Source organism: Bolinopsis microptera, chromosome 3, assembly GCF_026151205.1.
Source record: "Bolinopsis microptera isolate Bmic1 chromosome 3, MBARI_Bmic_1.0, whole genome shotgun sequence".
Classification (NCBI taxonomy): Eukaryota; Metazoa; Ctenophora; class Tentaculata; order Lobata; family Bolinopsidae; genus Bolinopsis; species Bolinopsis microptera.
In genome coordinates, this window is record NC_087074.1 from 7,720,021 (window position 1) to 7,738,326 (window position 18,306).

An 18,306-nucleotide genomic window follows, 5' to 3' on the forward strand; every position below is an offset into this window, starting at 1 on the left:
AAATTAATATCTCCAGGACTTAGCCAACTAGAAAGACTATAAAACAAAGACTCTGCAAACATCTCAGAGAATTGATAAAACCTCAAAGAATAAAGAGGCAGGATCCTGGACCCCGAAATCCACCACCTTTCTGTACTTTCATTGGTTGACGATGTCAACCCATCGAGATCGTTGCTCTGCGAAGCAGAGCAACGATCAACGATGCAAGAAGCAAGAATGCTAGTTCGCGTGAAGCAAGAATGCTAGTTCGCGCGGCGCGTCGAAGCGGCGAAGTCCTCCAATACTTTCAGAGGTACCAATGTGGCAGGAAACCAGGGCTCATGCTGCCGCTGAGCTAAAGCAGTAGAGGAGATGGCGGCTTCTCTGGGATCTAACACATCCTGAAACAGACCAACACTATGTCCCAACGCACTGGTGTTGGGATGTCCGCCCCCGGGGCCTGCCCGGGTCAATAAAGCAGTCAAGCATCATGTATGTTATGTTGAGTATTCTCAACCAGCAGATGTGGGAACTCCCACGAAAGACCGAAAAAGATCTAAAGAAACAGTTAGCAAAATCGGAAAAATAGACTTGAATTTGTTTATATATTTTATATTCACATAGCCATGTGCCTACGCGTACTGCGTGACGCGCTTGTTTCACAAGTAGCTTCGGCGGTCGCGCGCTACTGCAAGCGAGAGGGCTCTGGTTAGAGCAATATTTTATAAAGCGTATGTTATTGCCCACGTTAAGGGGCCTGTTAATAATTAATTAAGATTGGGCGACATCTGTCCGACAGCGACATCTGTCCGAATCAGAAAATAGGTTATTTGGACAATAGTTTATGTCAGATCCTACCGTACGATTTTCTTAAATCTTTCCATAAAGTATGGTGGTTATAGGACGAATAATATGTGTAAGTTTGAGCGAGTTTCTATGAGCCAAGTTTAAGATATTACCTTAAACACAAAAAATATATCCAATTCGGTGGTTTTCAGTGGTTCCAAAGCATATATCTGGAGATCCAACGATACGATTTTCTTGAAACTTTCTAGATAGTAAGATAGTTTTAAGACAAATAATTCGTGCAAGTTTGGATAAATTTCTATGTGCCAAACTTGAGATATCACTTCAAACACACGAAAATAGTGCTGTCGGACAGATGTCGCTGTCGGACAGATGTCGTGTTACCATTAATTAATTATTAGCCATCTAAGATTTTATAATAATAATGTGTAAAACAGATAGTTAAATGAATATATAAAATAGCACTCCATTTTTCATTAATTCTTCTAATTGCGTGGCGGATATTACATTTTCTATTTTAATATTTTAACTTTCAGCTAAAAATTAGAACAACTTATAATTTATAATTATCTCACTTGCTAGTTTATTGCTTGATTCTGTCACACATATTTTATAATGCGGTGCGAAAAAGTTTAAGTTGCCGCGCACAAATCTTTCGATTCACTTGAAAAAACTTCCAAGCGCAAAGCGTGCTAAATCACTTTACACTTAAACTTGATTTTCAAGATTATTCTAAAAGGACCTCCGACAGTTGAAATTGAAACCAACATATATCTAATTTGCAAATATATTGCTCGCTTCTATCACTGCGAAAACCTCGAAAAGAGCGCGAGCGCTGCACATTAGGCTTTAACACTTGATTGGGATTGGCGTGCCAGGTAACGTTTAAATTAATATTTTGTAATTGTTGGTTGACGATGTCAACCCATCGAGATCGTTGCTATGCGAAGCAGAGCAACGATCGATGCAAGAATGCTAGTTCGCGCGGCGCGTTGAATCGGCAAAGTCCTCCAATTGTAATTGTTATAACTTTTTTATTAAAATTTTTGAATTAAGTGAATTAAATTTCAAATAAATAATTGTAGGTTTACAACCTACCAGGACGCGCGCCGAGTTAGACTCGTCGACGGTCCAATATATGGAACAAATATTTTACGAGTATCACCCGTTAAATAAATAATTATACAATAATTTTTCCTCAGATTTATTTTTATGATCAATAAAAATTACAATGTTGCCGCAATGCCGCATCGTACAGGATTTATATTTAATAAAAATGGTACAAACAACAACATTTCAACTATTATTTATATATTTACTATGCTATTATAGGTTTATAACCTATCAAGCTCAAGACGCGCGCCGAGTTGGACTCGTCGACGGTCTTTAGCTTTATATGCTATATTAGCTTTAATATGCTGTTTTCTTGAAATTTGTTGTTTTCTTGAATATTGGATATTGGAAACAAATATTTGAAACAAATATTTTACGAGTTTCATTCGTTAACTATGCGACTCTTAAAAAATATTCCGATTCGTATTTAACAGTTTTTTACTTTGTTAATCACTTTTCAACATTTTGCCGCGATATAATGAAATTTAATTTTATGATTTGTGCGATTAGTAGTATATAAGTAAAACAAAATTTTAAGTAAAACAACATTTAAATTTTGTTTCCATTACAATGAATAAAGATATCATAATAAATATAAGAAGACATCCGATAATAAACTTGTTACATCCAATACAACCCAAGATGTCGGCCGACTAACAAAAAAGTCGGCCGACATCTTTACTTGGAAATAGAAAATCAAACAATGCAACAAACAATTAACAATATATGCAATGGTTAATAATAAACTTTCTAAAATAACAAATACATGCAACATGGCTTATACATGTTACCAATATTTTGTTGATAACGTTTCGCTACTTAAATTTCACACATGCTATAAAACCAACTGATTTAAAATTAATTTTTGATTATGGATCAAAAAATTGTCAATGAGTCACATACACAATAATAATAATAATAATTCTATACAGTTACATAATTGAAACAATTATGGCCCCTTGTTGTGGGCAGAGTATGTGTCTTTGTTGAAGTGTCCTGGTATAAACTTATCTGAGTGACTGCATTAAAATAATTTAAGGAGAATTCTCTTAAAACTTTAAAACAATGGGGATAAATATGAAGACCTAATAAAATCAAAACAAAATGCAGCCACCTAATTTGTTGTTAAGCTTTCTCTCCTCCTACGATTGACTAGTGGGACCATCTTTGGCGAGTATTAGGAACTTAGACCATTACAAATACCGTTTGCAAGGTATGTGGACTAAGTGGGTCGAGAGTACTCGACTTGAAAGTGGGTGTTAAGAATCCTCAACTAAACTAAAGATAATGACATCCAGAAGATGAGGCAGTAGACTGTAGAGTGACTAGTGAGTGGTAGAGGCTGAAGGAGAAGAAATGGCACAAGGAGAAGGGCAGGGAGAGCACTATATTAATCATCTTTATGCTAGTTAGTGAAACAAATTTTAGTGAAACAAATTTAAAATTTTATCCTTTATTTTACAATCATAGTATAATAATATTTATAAGCCTCCGTTTTGAAAGTTTTAAATTTTAATACATTCACATTTCTATTTAAAATTCAATTTTATGTACAAGTCAATAACTGGCCGCCAAAGCCGCGCATTCTTGAAAACAGGATTAACTTGATTATAGTTATACGACTATGTAAATTTAAAACTATCCGTGGTTTTTTCTTTTAAATAAATACGTTATTATTTTACCTAAGTCCAAAGCCAGCTTTGAAAAATTTACTATTAAATTATAATATATCGTCAACTTTAAATATTTACAATGCAAAAATTCATTAATCTGTAAACACGCGTACTCCAGCCCCTAAACGCATAAATTGTTATGCGGCGCGGCTCAAGCCGCGCACGCACGTATTATTTTATACTGTTTGCTTTCTAATAAATATCGTGCCAATGTGTACGTCTAAATTGTAAACGTTCATGTTTTGTGTAAAGTGAATCCAATTGGGACTAGTGACAAGGATAAGGACCCAAGTGCCTGTACGGCTTTTTCGGACCCCTGTGGACCACTACTCTTGAAATCACTCTACAACATTGAACATCTATACCAATAGCAATTCGTGCTAGAGAGCAGAAGGCAGTGATGCTGTTATCACTATCATCTCTTAAGATAGACCATGATGGTTGGTCATTAGAGGAATGCTCCTGCAGGGTTTGGTTTCCCTGTAAGAGCAGCTGCACAGTGGACAGTAGAAGAGTCTGTGATAATTGGTGTCCAATACCTTACAATTTGGACACTGAGGGTCGCAGTTGTTGGCCAGTGGCCAACAATTGCGACCCTCAGGCCAATGGCAACCCTTGCCTGGAAGGCTGCAAAGGTGATGTCATGGCCATGTAGGAGAGACATAACCTTCGTGTCTGTGCTTCTGCTTCAGTAGCGAGGAAATCACATGCACAATTACAAATCGATGCTAAAATTAGAAAAACAAAGACATGGGAAAGTGAAAATGTAAATGTACTGAAGGGTACCTTTAGCACCCCCCTCCTTATTTTACCATCAATCACGGATTTCCCTATCAGCTGAGTTAACCGATGAGGTTTTACATGTAGATGTGTGATGTTGCACTGAAAGTTAGCTTACAATGCTATTATTTTTATTCAAACACACCATCAATCTCATGAACTCTGCATATACTTACTGCATATACTTACATTTAACACAGAACAACCTTTATCTTTATCAGTGGAATATTCTACCAACTCCCTAATTATATTGATCATATGAACTTAAACCTATAGATCTGACTACTGAAGAAAAGAGAGATTCAATTTTAAATTATTATAAGCTGTATTAAAATATCGATATATGATATGGGGTGGTCTTAATCTTGTTTTCAATCGCGCGTTCTGAAAATCGAGTCTAAAAATCTATCTTCTCCTACATTTTTTGAGCAATCACACTCAAACTTTCAGGGTATGTTCTTAGGATCAGTTAGAAGAGAACTCTAGAGCCAGAATTTTAAGATAGGCATTAAAAGATTTTAAATTCGATTTTGAAAATCTTGGACCTTGATTTTTAGAGGTCCAAGATTTTCAAAATCGAATTGAAAATCCCAAAAAGTCTATCTCAAAATTCTGGCTCTAGAGTTCTCTTCTAACTTATCCAATTACACATAAGCGCTGACCTTTGACCGGCGATAATTTCGGCTAGGAACAATATTTTTCTATGGGACCAAAAGTAGCTGATAGATATCATTCTCGTCTATCAGAAACAACTATAAAATCGATTTCGAGAGAATTTTGATGAAGACCCCGCCCCCCCCTCCGGCACCCTTAACTAAGATCAAGAATATCCAGTAGTCTTTTCTCCTGGAGCGAGTTATTCCATATTGGAACTAAGTCCCTCCGGACGTTAAGAACTCTGTGACAGTTTTAGGCTTTAAAATTAAATTAGAAGGATTTAAGAAAGATATGATTTCTAAAAGTATTACAAATGATTGCTTTTTTTGGAATGTTTCTAAGAATTGAGGGAGCCAGTTATCTCAAATAATAATCTCAGAATGTGTGTCTGTTTGTGTGTCTGTCTGTCTGTGTGTGCGCGTGTAATTTCGGAGCGGCTTAATCAAGAAAGGGTTAGAGTTACGGGACTGGTTTTTTTGGTATAGTGCGGAGAAAATTTTGACGAAGGTTTTTTAAATCGGTCGGTGTTAAGTGGTTTAATTGATGGTTTTGTACCACAAATGCGGCACTCATTGCGGTCTATTTTGACTAAAGAAAGAGTTCCTACTTCCATACGACAATGTAATGTATACGACACTAGTGTTAGTAATAAAAAGAAACAATGATTATCTTTGGTTTCATCCTTATGTGGCAAAGTATTTTACTTTACTTTTACTTTACTTTGGTACTCTGGTTGCTGATGAAGCATGAATTTATTGAACCTGTAGAAAAAGCAGAAATTCTGTGCAGCAGGATCAGATTGATGGCCCGTTTTTGAAGGCCTTTGATACTTTTGATGCCAGTTTTGGCAACTGGTTGGCGGTAGAAATGTGACTTTTCAGTTTTCAGATCGAATTCTTGCCACAGTTAGGTAAAGTACTCTACAGCAATTTTTGTCAATCAAAAAGTGAAAGTTTGGTTATTGTGACAGTTTGCTTGTTGTTTGATACAAATGAGATCGCCATATTATGAGAGTCTCTATTTGTGGCTATCAACTAAAACATTTAACTAAGATGAATATTTATTTTTGATCATACGTTTAGTTTCAACTGTAAGTCATCAACAGTTCCTATACACTAGATAATATATCTGTAACCTGATTACACCAAACAGTTTTAGCAGCTAAGGATCATGACTTAAGGTCACAGAGACTAATGGCTGTTCAGTGTGGTATTAAGATATCACCTGACAGTATTCTGATCAAAGATGCTCAGAAGGGATCAAAGTTCAATGTCGACATAACCTTCCAAAATTTCTCCAAAAATTCCAAAGTCATAAGACTACGTGGACCTGAAACTACAGTAAGTTTTCTAAAATATAGTATCTTTGCTCTGTAGTAATAGTATAATAATTAATTATTCTGCAACATTTTCTGACTAGACCTGGTTGTGCTTGTTAGTTGTGCAACGAAGTATACTGACCAATTCATTTCAGCATTTTCTGTTGAAAGCTCCAAATGAAGAACAGCTAGTTGCAAGTGGCTTGGTCATTAATGCTACTCTTAAATTTGACTGCAAGGAAGAGGGTCACTACGTGGACAAGATAGTAGCATTTGTGGATAATGAACCTGTTGTTGTTCCTATAAAAGTGTAGGTGTTATAAGTTGTATTTTTTAAATTTAAGAATCTGAATTGTTTATTAATTGTCTTTCGTACTTGGGGACAAACATAAATTCTTTGTGAGCCAAATTATTCTTATTCATTAATATTTCAGATTGCCACCCTCACCGAAATTGGAATTTGAGTCTCCAGTCAGTTTTGGTATCTCGATACCAGATGGCTTGGTATTAACTCGTTTTGTTGACATCAAGAACAATGGAAAACGAGCAGGAAACTTCCGGATTGACTACGCTGGTGACCAGCCCATTAAGATATTTCCCTGTGTGGGCACCATAGAACCTGATTGTTCTAGGAGTATCAAAGTAAGTACTATCAATTGATTACACTAAGTGTGTATTTATACACGCTTAGTTATAACAACTCCTTACAATATGTTTCTGGTTTGACCGAAAATAAATTTTATTTTTAGTAACGTCTGAAATGGATGACTGCATAAAATCAATATTAATGGTGATTGGTGACGTAATAAACTATATTGTATATAGATAACCATGTAATAACTTTCCAGCTTCATTGTAATGACATTTTCAGATCGAGTTTATAAGCCGAGATTTAGGAACCTGGGAGGAGATAGCTGGAGTAGAGTTAGAAGGGTCGGGGTACATGGAGCTGAGAATGTACGGTGAGGTTAGACCCAGTTCTCTCATGCTCTTCAACATTTCCGGTACTTCTCATCTACAACTTATTAACTTTGGGTCTACTGTGTTCGAGTGTGAGAAATTTCAGGTATTCTGATTTGATTGCTGCTTTTTGTTTTTATGACTTGATACCTAAATCATCTTACCATATTTCACTTCTGATGCTTGTAGTCAATAAAGACACTTATTACACCTATTACATAACTGTGATTATTGTAATAAAAATGAAGCTTTTACAATTTACATTGAAGTTATACTATTGTGAAGATATTAATCATAATTATTTCTTCAGCCGGCAGTGTTGTTTAATAACGGTCCAACATCTCTTGGATTTGTGATAATATTAGAAGAGGGAGGGGTGGCTCAAGAGATAAAGCAAGGAGATGATAAGACCTTGCCTAGATCCTTATCAAGCTGCATTACTGCTTCACCTAACCAGGTTAATTTTCATAACTTTAAAGTTTTGGTTAGAAGATACAATCTCTGTCGATGGAAATTAAACACACAGACAACTTCAGATGTACACACATAAAATATGAACCTCAAAGTTAGAATGTATTCAAAATTTTCTATGACTTTATTTCGTTAAAATATCATATTCAAATAGAGAAGGCTTGATGTTTTAGTGAACCATTAACCAATAACTTTATTATATTAAAAATTATTGTACAGGGTGGTATTGGACCGTACGAGAAAGTAGTTATAAACTTCTGCTTCGCCCCGTCCTCCCAGTTCCTTCAGAGCGAATGGGAACGAACCCGACTTATGAACAAGGAGTTCGTGCTGTTCATGCACATTGTACCTATTACTACTGTCCCTTCCGGCAAGATGCTCATAGATGCGCAGTACATCAAACAGAGTAAGATTAGCTGTTACTATTGGTTACTATTGGTTACTATTGGTTACTATTAGTTACTATTGGTTACTATTGGTTACTATTGGTTACATTGGTTATTATTGGTTACTATTGGTTATACTATTGGTTTAACATTTATTAGGTGTTTAATTCTCCTTATGTTTATAAATATTGTAAAACAATAGAAATATGACCACTAACCAACAATTTTTCCCAGACAAGCTGACCCCGCTAGTTGAAGTAGGAGTGACTGGTAAAGCAGTAGGAGTGGATGTGACTGTGTCTCCCAACATTCTACACAATCTGGGACATTGTGAAGTGGGCAGCACTACCTCTGCTACTATACTGCTAGCTAACAACAATACTATTCCTCTACAGGTTACAGTACTTAAATTAGTAACTTTAATTAATTGGTAGATGTGGTTTAAAATTTCTTTGATAGTTGGTTCTTTGCAATACAATTATCGGAACCCTTTCAACTTCAAGCATTAACTTACTGATGACTAAAATTAACATTTTCTCATTTCCTCTTTTCTTTCAGTTCAACTTCTCAAAGATAGCTCACTTTACAATAGCACCATCTTCTGGAAAGATAGGTCCCGGAGAGGAGATCCCAATAGAAATAACTTTCTGTCCTTCCCAGTTTGGATCCTTCTCTAAAAAGTATGTTAACATTGACACCGTTTTCTTTCTAAGAAACCATATTAGTTCACCATACTCGTTCTATTTTATACGTATACTCGTCATCTTGAATTTCTTCTCGTTTTTTTGTTTTATTAATGTAACAATGTTTTACAGTTAGTGCTTGATAATAATCATGCTCGCATAAAATGACTAGCTAACATGATTGGGAATAAAATTTGATATTTACAGGGTACAGCTGGATATCCTTGGTATTGGTAACTTTATCACTGACACAAATGGTGACGTTGAGCCGAAAGTGATCGCTCAGGGCAAGCTTAAAGTTCTGAAGTGTATCAACATCCAGGTAAGTAGCTAGGTAGCAGTGTGTTAAAAGTCATTATTATCTCGCAATACCCATATATGGGCATGGTATTTCAATTTAGCAGTTGTAAACTGTGTACGTTCGGATACTAAATATTTGCATTAGTTTTTGTAATAAAAAACATGGAGAACTAAACAACGTATATAGTATTAACTTAATTGTAGCCTAGTTATAGTAGTAGTAGTTACTTAGTTCGATTAAATTGTTTTTAAAATTGTTTTTAAAATTGTTTTAAAAATTGTTTGTTTATTTTATCCCGTTGTCAGGTAAAAGGGGTGTGTAAGGTCTCAAATCTGAACAAACATACAAAGTTAGAGGACATAAAGACTGGAGCTAGAAAACAGACTAAGTTTGAGATGTACAGTTCTATAAGGCCCAGCAACGACAGAGTCCACTCACTGTAAGTTATAAAATATACTCTTATCAAGTCACTGTAAGTCTTTTGAAGTGATAGTGTGTTCTATTTTTACTTGATATTTGACCTCTGGTCTCATGCTGGATTACCATGAATGATTTCTGGAAATAGATAATATGATATTTATAAAAAACGAAACAGTCTACCTTTGAAATACCAAATACATTCTGACTAAAATAATCCGTCATAACAGCATTCTCAAGATAGATAGATACATTTCACGTCTTTGACTGAAATTAGTCAACTATGGATGATATAAGACACAATTTCAATACTTGAAGTTAGATTCCCGGGCCGGAGAAATCATGTATCGTTAGTAAATAGATTATTAGTCACAATGAAATTATAGTTTAAGACATCCATTTTGCATTGTGTTTCCAATATTAGAATTTATGATATGTATTGATTGAATAATTGGTAATAAATTTAACTTTTGTTTTATTAACTTTTGTTTTATTAGTAAAATGTAGATGCTGACAATAGAACAATTCCTCAGAACGACATTCTCAAAGTTAGAGAGATACTCGTATGTAGACGAGGACTACGCGTACACGGAGGGACAACAGGGAGAAAGAGAGGCTCACAGAGACAAATACAAACACTACGTAGACTCTCTCAGGGAGAGCAGACTCTCTAAACTCAAGCGACGGTAAAATGGAGTCCGGGAACATTTGTACCACTTTAGTACTGATGTTCATGGAACTTTCATGTTTAAATGTGTTCCTTTACTTTAGTTTTATAATGTTAGAAGCTTATCATGACGACCATTGGTTGTTGAAATGTATGAGATTATATTGTGTACAAGATATGTGACAGTCCAACAGCACGGACAAAATACCCAGAGAGTTACTAGAGTTCGATAACGACACTGATATTGGCATAGTGCCAGGTTGTGGCCTTATTCCTCCTCCGATAGTGGACTCCTACAACAACTACCAGAAGCAAGTTCCAACACCTCCCGGTTAGTGCGTCTTGTATTTGAGACTCTTATAAAAATGATTCTGCTGAAAAGGACTCTTATATTGTCCAGAATAATAATATGCTAATGTTATAATAACTACACCAGATAAGAGAAACATTATGCAGCTAATGTGTTACTACCACAGATGGGCTATCCGAGAAAGTGCTGACGTCAGTAGAGTTGGCCTCAAGACAAGCTAGTTTACAGAACACTGTAACTACAACCAACAACCAGCCTACCACTGCACAGGAGAAGAGAGATTGCAGCACCAGACTCTCTCCTCAACAGATGCACCAGGTTTATATAACCGACATTGAATGACAGACGACAGAATGTGCATTAAGTTATTAAGTTGTGATTTATACAATGTCGAACTAATGTCGTTCTGGTATTGTTTACCCAAGTGTCCAACCATGATTTCTACGATGTACAACTCACCACATTCCACAAATGACAAAACAAAGGTTTAACTGTCCCTTTGGTAAGTTGGTACACAAATCCAATCGGATCAATCACATTGGTTTCTACGGCGGCTTTCAACATGATTCTGTAAAAATTCATATGGAATATGTATTATGTCTAATAAATAACTTAACTGTGGGAAAAGGCTAAATATTTGGCATCGGTCACATCATAGATTATTGGTTTACGTACCGCGCGAAACAAATTTAAATATGAAAAGCTACAACTTCGCCGCTAAATTTGCGCGTGTTGCCATAGTAACGGCATATAGCGCGCGTATTTAACAGACCTGAACCAAATTCTAAACAACTTTAAAGCCCGTTTCCGAGTACCTTTCTCATTACCTTACAATTAAAATTCTGAATTATCCTTTCATACGTGGATTACTTTCAGATAGTCATCGGACCATCAACAATCGACTTCGGTGAAGTAGCTATACGGACAGTGAATACCAAACCTCTTGTTATCGTCAACCATCTGGACATCCATGTCTTCATTCAGATCGAGATAGATTGCCGGGAGTTGCGACAGTGTCTGCCACTCACTCAGGTCATCCCACCACGATCTCTCTCTAAAGTGGATGTCGTGTTCGAGTCTCAGAAAGCTGGAATTTTCCAGAGGTAGTTGCCATGATTTTAATTATCTTTATTGTACCAAATTCTTATATCGCTGATATTGATTGAATCCACAGGATAACAAATAGGTTCGTTTTTTTTGCCTGGGTAGATCAGAATGAAACATCATTTGAAGGTGTGTTAGACTTCATAATACCAGGGATAATTAAAATTGCAGCAATTGACCTCAACTTCCTCAGGAGTGTGGTCTACACTGTGAACAACCACATAAAACAACATATCAACATCTTATCTAAGATTGTGACTCCGGAGATATCTTTATCTCATTCCGATGTTACACTGAAACCCACGCTTGGGGTGCCTCAAACCTATGGTTAGCTTAATTTAAAAGCTTATTTTTGAAATGCTGATTGTTTTGTGCTTTGTATTATTTCCAGCATAATATACTGTCTGAATTTAGTGAGCAGGGTAAAAATGTCACGTATTTATTATTTGTGGCTAACACTACACACTCCAGACTCCACAGGTTATAGTGAGGTAATTAAACTGACGAACAAGACAAACGGAGCCGCAGAGTTCACTTGGAGACCTGATAAGATTAGCCCGTTTGCAGTGCGACCCTCACAGGTTTCAATATTAATATCACAACCACCATCAGTGCTTTTATTGAACTTTAGAATTAATTTGTAATTATCAGAAGTGTCGTGACGTCACTCACCACGTGTAATGACGTCATACACCACTTGCCATGACGTCACATACCACATGTAATGACGTCATACACCACAACTCTCTCAGGGAACTGTTGAGCCACACTCGACTCTGAACTGTGAAGTTCTCTATTTCCCCTCTGTCAGCTCGCCTCTAGATGCTGTGTTTACGCTGGATGTAGTGGAGGGTAACACTGAGCAACTTAGTTGTGTTGCGGAGTTTGCTAGGTGGGTTTCTTATCAACACTTACTTGTTTACTGTGTGCTAAACTTGAATGAAATTAATACTTTTATTATCTGGGCTTAAATCACTCTACCGCTACAATATGCTAATATGTGGGTACTAGCAAATATAACAATAATTTTGTGAGTGCTACAATATGCATTACATACGAGTTAAAACAAACATAAATGATACAAACCAACCCAGCAATGTTCCAAAGTAACTAACAAGAAGCTTGCGGAGGTAACATGTCCTGTGTTTCAGCCCGTTAGTAAAGTTTGTAGAGAGACGGTTAGGTGTAGGAGTGCTGCCTCTACATGTTCCCCACAAAGTCAGCGCTGCTCTGAAGAATACCGGACATCACCACGCCTTCTTCCAGGTCAGACATCTCTCAGCCTATCTCTCAGACATCTCTCAGCCTATTACTTTTGCATTTTTTTTCATCATGTTGTTATCAATAACATGATATTTTGATAATCATTTCAGACACAAATTGTTAACATGTTTATGAAGTAATGATAACCCTCAAGTTAATCCATCTTACACACAGTTCTACTCTATACTAGAAATAACACATATTCCGTGTAGGTTCTTAACTCACAGCCGACTCCGTTCTGCACGGTGAAACCAGAGTCAGGCTGTATCCCTGTTGGCGGTATGGTTAATCTGGAACTATCATTCTTTGCTGTGGATATCGAGAAGTTCGACTTTAAGATAGATGTCAGGGTAAGTTCCTAGTGTGAGGGGAACCTTGTCAATTATCGTCAGGATTTTAGAAGCCATAGGCCCATAGAAGCATAGATACCCTTTTGCATGGATATCCAAATCAACAAAACAGATAAAATGCAACAAAAAGTTAACAAACCGGTAACAAAAATGTAACAACTGTAAACCCTCAACACAGATCAGAGGAGGTAAGAAGCAGACTCTGAGGGTAGGAGGATCAGTGGAACCTCCCCTAGTGGAATGTGATCTGGATACTTTCGCATTCCACGGTGTGCACGTGGGCTCTTCTCTGTCCAAGAGCTTCAACCTGGTTAACCCGATGTGCTCGGAGGCTGAGATCGTCTACAATTTGAACAAGTTCAAGGATTTTAAACTGGAGATACCCCATAGGAACTTCGCAGGTAGCGTGATGTTAAAAGATAACTGTGAGTTATAGTTAGATAGACCCGTCACTTTATAATGATTCTTATTGTAAAGTGATAACAACAAGTGTAACAACAACATTCTTATTGTTGTGATTCTTATAGTTCCGTCAATACCAGATCATTATTTCAGATGATGACAAGAAGAACTATGTAGAAGATAACTATTATCATATCTACCTGAGTCCGGGAGAGAAAGTCAACGTAAACCTGCTCTTCTCTCCTCAGCAGGTTTGTAGCGTTTATATTTTTACCATAAAAGAATATACTTTTAGATAACTATTACAATTAATAGCTAGATAGTTATGTTCCAGGCACTCGTGAGTCGTGATCCAATAATTTAAAATAAATTTCTTATATCTTGCGTCTTGAGGAGGAAATGCTTAGTTAACTAAGTATAAGAGTTAGATGGTAAGAACTCTCTAAAGAACCAGCTAACACCACCTCACAACACGTGTCTTATAAACCGCACTTCTGCAGGTGGCAAGCTACGATTTCAACCTGCCAGTACTGATAAACGACATGATAGCGCCTCCTCCGCCCAACCGCAAGATAAGCACTGCTCTCTCCAGAACTAGCTCTGTTACTGAGGTAATATCTTCATTACTTATATACCAAGTAGTCTAGTATAAGTGCTTTATAACGAGCAGTTATTATTATATGTCACATTACCATAATATGTAGAGATACCTCAATCAATATTCGTTGTTCCTAATTTCCTTGATTGATTCCGACACATCAGCGCCTCATGTTGTGGCGTCATTTTGAACCTCCCCACTAACTCCACCACCCCCAGTCTCCACAGTCATGTGTGATGTCCACACCCTGCAGAAGAGTCACAGCTACAGCAATGTTCCCTATACTCACAGTAGACAAGTTGGAGGTTAACTTCACTGCGTCTCCCTTCACCACTGCCACCTTTACTCCCGAACCCTCTAATAGCAACGTGCGTATTTTATGCTCATAAGTTATAGTTAATTATTTGCTAAAATAATTTATATCTAGTTTGATATTTGAGTATCTATTCGAGGATACTACTATTTTTATTAGACATTTAGACATTTATCATTCTCAAATTGATCTGTATAAAACTATGACCCAGAACTTTATATTACTACATCATTACCTAGCACGAATCTGTATCTGAGTGTTTTAATTTTCAGGGGTTCAAAATAACAAACGAAGGAAAAGAGGACGTTACCTTTTCGCTGGATATCAAAGAATACAGTAACATATTCGAGCAGGGCGTTTTCAGGTTCGTCACTCAAACATATGATCAACTCAGAAAGTTTTAGATTTTGGAATATTTCCTCTTTTCATTTCCGTAACTAAATCCTTTTGGAGAAGCTAAATAAATTTCAAAGTTTGCTCCTAACTACCTCCTACTCCTAATAATATAATAAGAGTTTCCCAAATTATAGTTCTTGTTTCGCCAGGTTTACAAACGATAAGAATGTTCCAACTCTGCCAGCTCTAATCGATGTGCACTCTGTTAACTGGAAGACTCTGAAACCCGAGGAGTCTACCTTCATCGGACTACAATTCATTCCGGGTAAGTCAGTGAAATGTGTGCAGGTAGGTACTTAGATTTTAATCTCTTAGTTTCTAATGGAATTAGCATATCTTATTAGTTACCTCTTTCTCCTTTTGTGAGGGTACTTATCTCACAATAACTGTTGAATGTTGATGAACCGACAGGTTTGAGCTTTAAAAACTAAGATAATTCCTGTATTGATATAATATGTAGTTGATACTGCCGTAGCTCGGCTGCTGTTAGGTTATTTCCGAGGCTGATGTTCTTATACTTTGTGATACCAAACCCTTGAAGCAAGCTAATCTGTATAAAATGACACACTTGGTAGATATGATCAAGCAACTACTATCTTCTCGACCCCTAACAACATTCCAAACTAACCCTATTCTCACAGATATCACACGTTCTGCAGGTAAGGACTGCCACTACGAGATGATTTTACCGTTAGTCCTCCAGTCAGTGGAGCGGTACCCTTACCGTGTCCTCTCTGTCACCGGGTCTCTGGAGCCTCCCAAACTACAGTTCTCCTCTCAGCACCTTATGTTACTGCCCACACCCCTCTCTGCTAGTATTGCTACTTCTCTTCAGCTCACTGCTCTCAACTACACCTGGTTAGTTCTCAACTATCATCTTGTTTCGCTTTCACTTTCTATTTAATTTTACTAAACTGTCAATTTCCAGTTCACATGTATGTTGCGTCAATTTGATGACGAAAGTTTATTAATCCAGTGATATTAGTGCGCATAATTTAGTCTCAATAATTTAATTCAAATAATAATCGCCACATAACAGCCGTCACCTACCCTGCAGTCCAGTGGAGATAACAATAGAGATAGACGAGATAAGATCAGATGAAGGTGACGTGATCACCCCCATCACCGTGAACCCGGAGAAAGTGAAACTGCCTCCCTGCTCTAAGGACAAACCCTCTCAGACGATTACACTGGAGATAAACTACTGCGCTGAAAAGAGCACTAGCTTTGTGACTAGACTTGTCTTTATTGATCCTCTTAACAACACGTTAGTTTACTGTTTAGAAGTTTAAAGTATACAGTAATCATGTGGCCTAAAACTCCGGAAATTTCCTCCTCTTAGACCTTTGTTTGTGTATAATTTAGAGCTCCTACAGTTATATTATCCCACATAATGGTACGATGTGGAATTCTGCTCCAACCAGGTACAAGTGGAACACCTAGACACGTCCTTTTATTTGAACTTTGTAACATGTGACTTTGTTTAATAACAGTTTACTCCGCAGGTTTTCTGTGTCATTAACAGGGACCTCGGAGAACTGTCTGCTGACTAACTACCCCTTCGTAAACTCTAATCCTCGCTTCCACCTCCTCTCTGGAGAGACGGAGTACACTCAACAGGTAATCTCGTGACTCATTTGCCATGCGGGTCTGTTAACAGTGATAAGATTAGATTAGTGATGAGTACATAGGAATCCACAGCTTTTACCTAGTAGCTACTCACATCCCAAAACACGGACATTAGTTGTTCAAATAGTACAAGTGTATTACTCTGCTTCTCTAAGTCATATTTGAGATGGCCTCACCTTGACATCCTTTATTTTACTATACTCCGCCGCGCGGCGTGCTATCTATTGGATATCTACGGGAATTTTGAGCCCCTATTTAATTTGCGGAATAAAACAAGCAATTGATTAATTCGAAAATTTTACAAACTGGTATATAATATACATTATTTCTTGATAAATACCAGTTTTATAGGACCCTTTAAATAATATATAAGAAAGCAAGAAATCGGTTGACTGAGACTCTACATTAATGTTAAAAGTTTCCACTTCAGTACACCCCTCCTACAGCGACCCCCTCAACAGTGTCCCTGATCTCCGGAGGACAGTGCGAATCAGCACCTCCCCTCTATACACCCCTCTCTACTCTGAGTCTGAGGGACGGGGCAAGGAACGCTTTCAGGGCTTACATCACCCCTATCAAAACTCATGCTGCTGAGGTTAGTGCCACATTTGGGACAATAATGTTACATTTAGCAAAGTTTTAGTGGGTTATCAAGATATCACTTATTACAAATTAAGGACATTACATCCTGCTACATTTAGCAAGATTTAAGTACAGTTAAGTGTAGTTTATCTTCAGAGCCCAACTACTTTACCCGTTCATTTCAGAAAGACGAAGAGGAAGAAGAGGAAATAAAAGAAGAAGAGAGTTTCCTCCTACAAGTACTGAACAGTGCAGAGAGGTGGATATCCCAGATGGGGTGGTCTAATCTTCCTAACCCTGTTTCAATACCTCATACTATATGGCAGACTGTCCTCCTTAAAAAGGGAACTGTAAGTCACACTTTGCCTTCATCATCCGTCAGACAAGTCTAACGATATATTGGGACGTTTGGAATTAAAGATGATATAACTTATTTATTAATTGCGTATCATGACAACCCGCCCAATCATGAATCATATCAACCCATCATGCTAAGTAGCTATTATTATTAACTTTAGAGTTAACCCACCACTACTACTTGCAGGTAACTAACGATGGTGGTAAGAGACGGAGTGTGTTTGAGCTGGTACAGAACCTGTGTGGTAGACCAATACCTGGTATCCCTGTAAACCCTCCCATCCCAACTAACGCTCAGGAGAGAGTCAAACTACTACACTGGCAACTCAATACTATGCTCACTTTCCTAAAGTAATTATCATGATGCGTTGGGTGTGACGTCATGTCACATGGTGTGTGACGTCATATTTGATACTGCGTCGTCAGTATCGCCTTTTAGCGAGATGTGAAGTGTAATCATTAGAACAGACCTTTTAACTGCGTATTTAACTAAACTAAAGTTAAAGCTTAGTTAAGTTTGGCTAAGATGATTTTCATTTCCCACACACCTTACCCCTCACTAACACACCAGACCCCTCACTAACACACCTGACCCCTCACTAACACACCTGACCCCTCACTACCACACCTGACCCCTCACTAACACACCTGACCCATCACTACCACACCTGACCCCTCACTACCACACCGGACCCCTCACTAACACACCTGACCCCTCACTAACACACATAACCCCTCACTAACACACCTGACCCCTCACTAACACACCTGACCCCTCAATAACTCACCT

The 18,306-nt window shown here is 37.4% G+C and overlaps 2 protein-coding genes across 2 annotated transcripts in view; one reads left to right on the forward strand and one right to left on the reverse strand.

The window, feature by feature from the left end:
• LOC134812251 (2-oxoisovalerate dehydrogenase subunit beta, mitochondrial-like) overlaps positions 1 to 18,306 on the reverse strand; it is a 704,467-nt gene that overhangs the window by 122,935 nt on the left and 563,226 nt on the right. The gene's annotated exons all lie outside the window — the stretch shown is intronic.
• LOC134813145 (cilia and flagella-associated protein 47-like) overlaps positions 6,140 to 18,306 on the forward strand; it is a 30,006-nt gene continuing 17,839 nt past the window's right edge. The window contains exons 1-31 of the mRNA XM_063820831.1: positions 6,140 to 6,349; positions 6,483 to 6,637; positions 6,762 to 6,969; positions 7,199 to 7,393; positions 7,598 to 7,744; positions 7,978 to 8,164; positions 8,379 to 8,539; positions 8,703 to 8,824; positions 9,035 to 9,149; positions 9,434 to 9,567; positions 10,079 to 10,231; positions 10,407 to 10,543; positions 10,689 to 10,840; positions 11,399 to 11,625; positions 11,820 to 11,953; positions 12,098 to 12,207; positions 12,379 to 12,518; positions 12,778 to 12,892; positions 13,102 to 13,239; positions 13,418 to 13,640; positions 13,795 to 13,892; positions 14,142 to 14,252; positions 14,458 to 14,607; positions 14,825 to 14,916; positions 15,098 to 15,213; positions 15,590 to 15,806; positions 16,006 to 16,215; positions 16,454 to 16,568; positions 17,008 to 17,172; positions 17,345 to 17,509; positions 17,704 to 17,867. Of these exons, the coding sequence (XP_063676901.1) occupies positions 6,203 to 6,349; positions 6,483 to 6,637; positions 6,762 to 6,969; positions 7,199 to 7,393; positions 7,598 to 7,744; positions 7,978 to 8,164; positions 8,379 to 8,539; positions 8,703 to 8,824; positions 9,035 to 9,149; positions 9,434 to 9,567; positions 10,079 to 10,231; positions 10,407 to 10,543; positions 10,689 to 10,840; positions 11,399 to 11,625; positions 11,820 to 11,953; positions 12,098 to 12,207; positions 12,379 to 12,518; positions 12,778 to 12,892; positions 13,102 to 13,239; positions 13,418 to 13,640; positions 13,795 to 13,892; positions 14,142 to 14,252; positions 14,458 to 14,607; positions 14,825 to 14,916; positions 15,098 to 15,213; positions 15,590 to 15,806; positions 16,006 to 16,215; positions 16,454 to 16,568; positions 17,008 to 17,172; positions 17,345 to 17,509; positions 17,704 to 17,867 (4,703 nt within the window). The 5' untranslated portion in view covers positions 6,140 to 6,202. The remainder of the gene's footprint in view (positions 6,350 to 6,482; positions 6,638 to 6,761; positions 6,970 to 7,198; positions 7,394 to 7,597; positions 7,745 to 7,977; positions 8,165 to 8,378; positions 8,540 to 8,702; positions 8,825 to 9,034; positions 9,150 to 9,433; positions 9,568 to 10,078; positions 10,232 to 10,406; positions 10,544 to 10,688; positions 10,841 to 11,398; positions 11,626 to 11,819; positions 11,954 to 12,097; positions 12,208 to 12,378; positions 12,519 to 12,777; positions 12,893 to 13,101; positions 13,240 to 13,417; positions 13,641 to 13,794; positions 13,893 to 14,141; positions 14,253 to 14,457; positions 14,608 to 14,824; positions 14,917 to 15,097; positions 15,214 to 15,589; positions 15,807 to 16,005; positions 16,216 to 16,453; positions 16,569 to 17,007; positions 17,173 to 17,344; positions 17,510 to 17,703; positions 17,868 to 18,306) is intronic.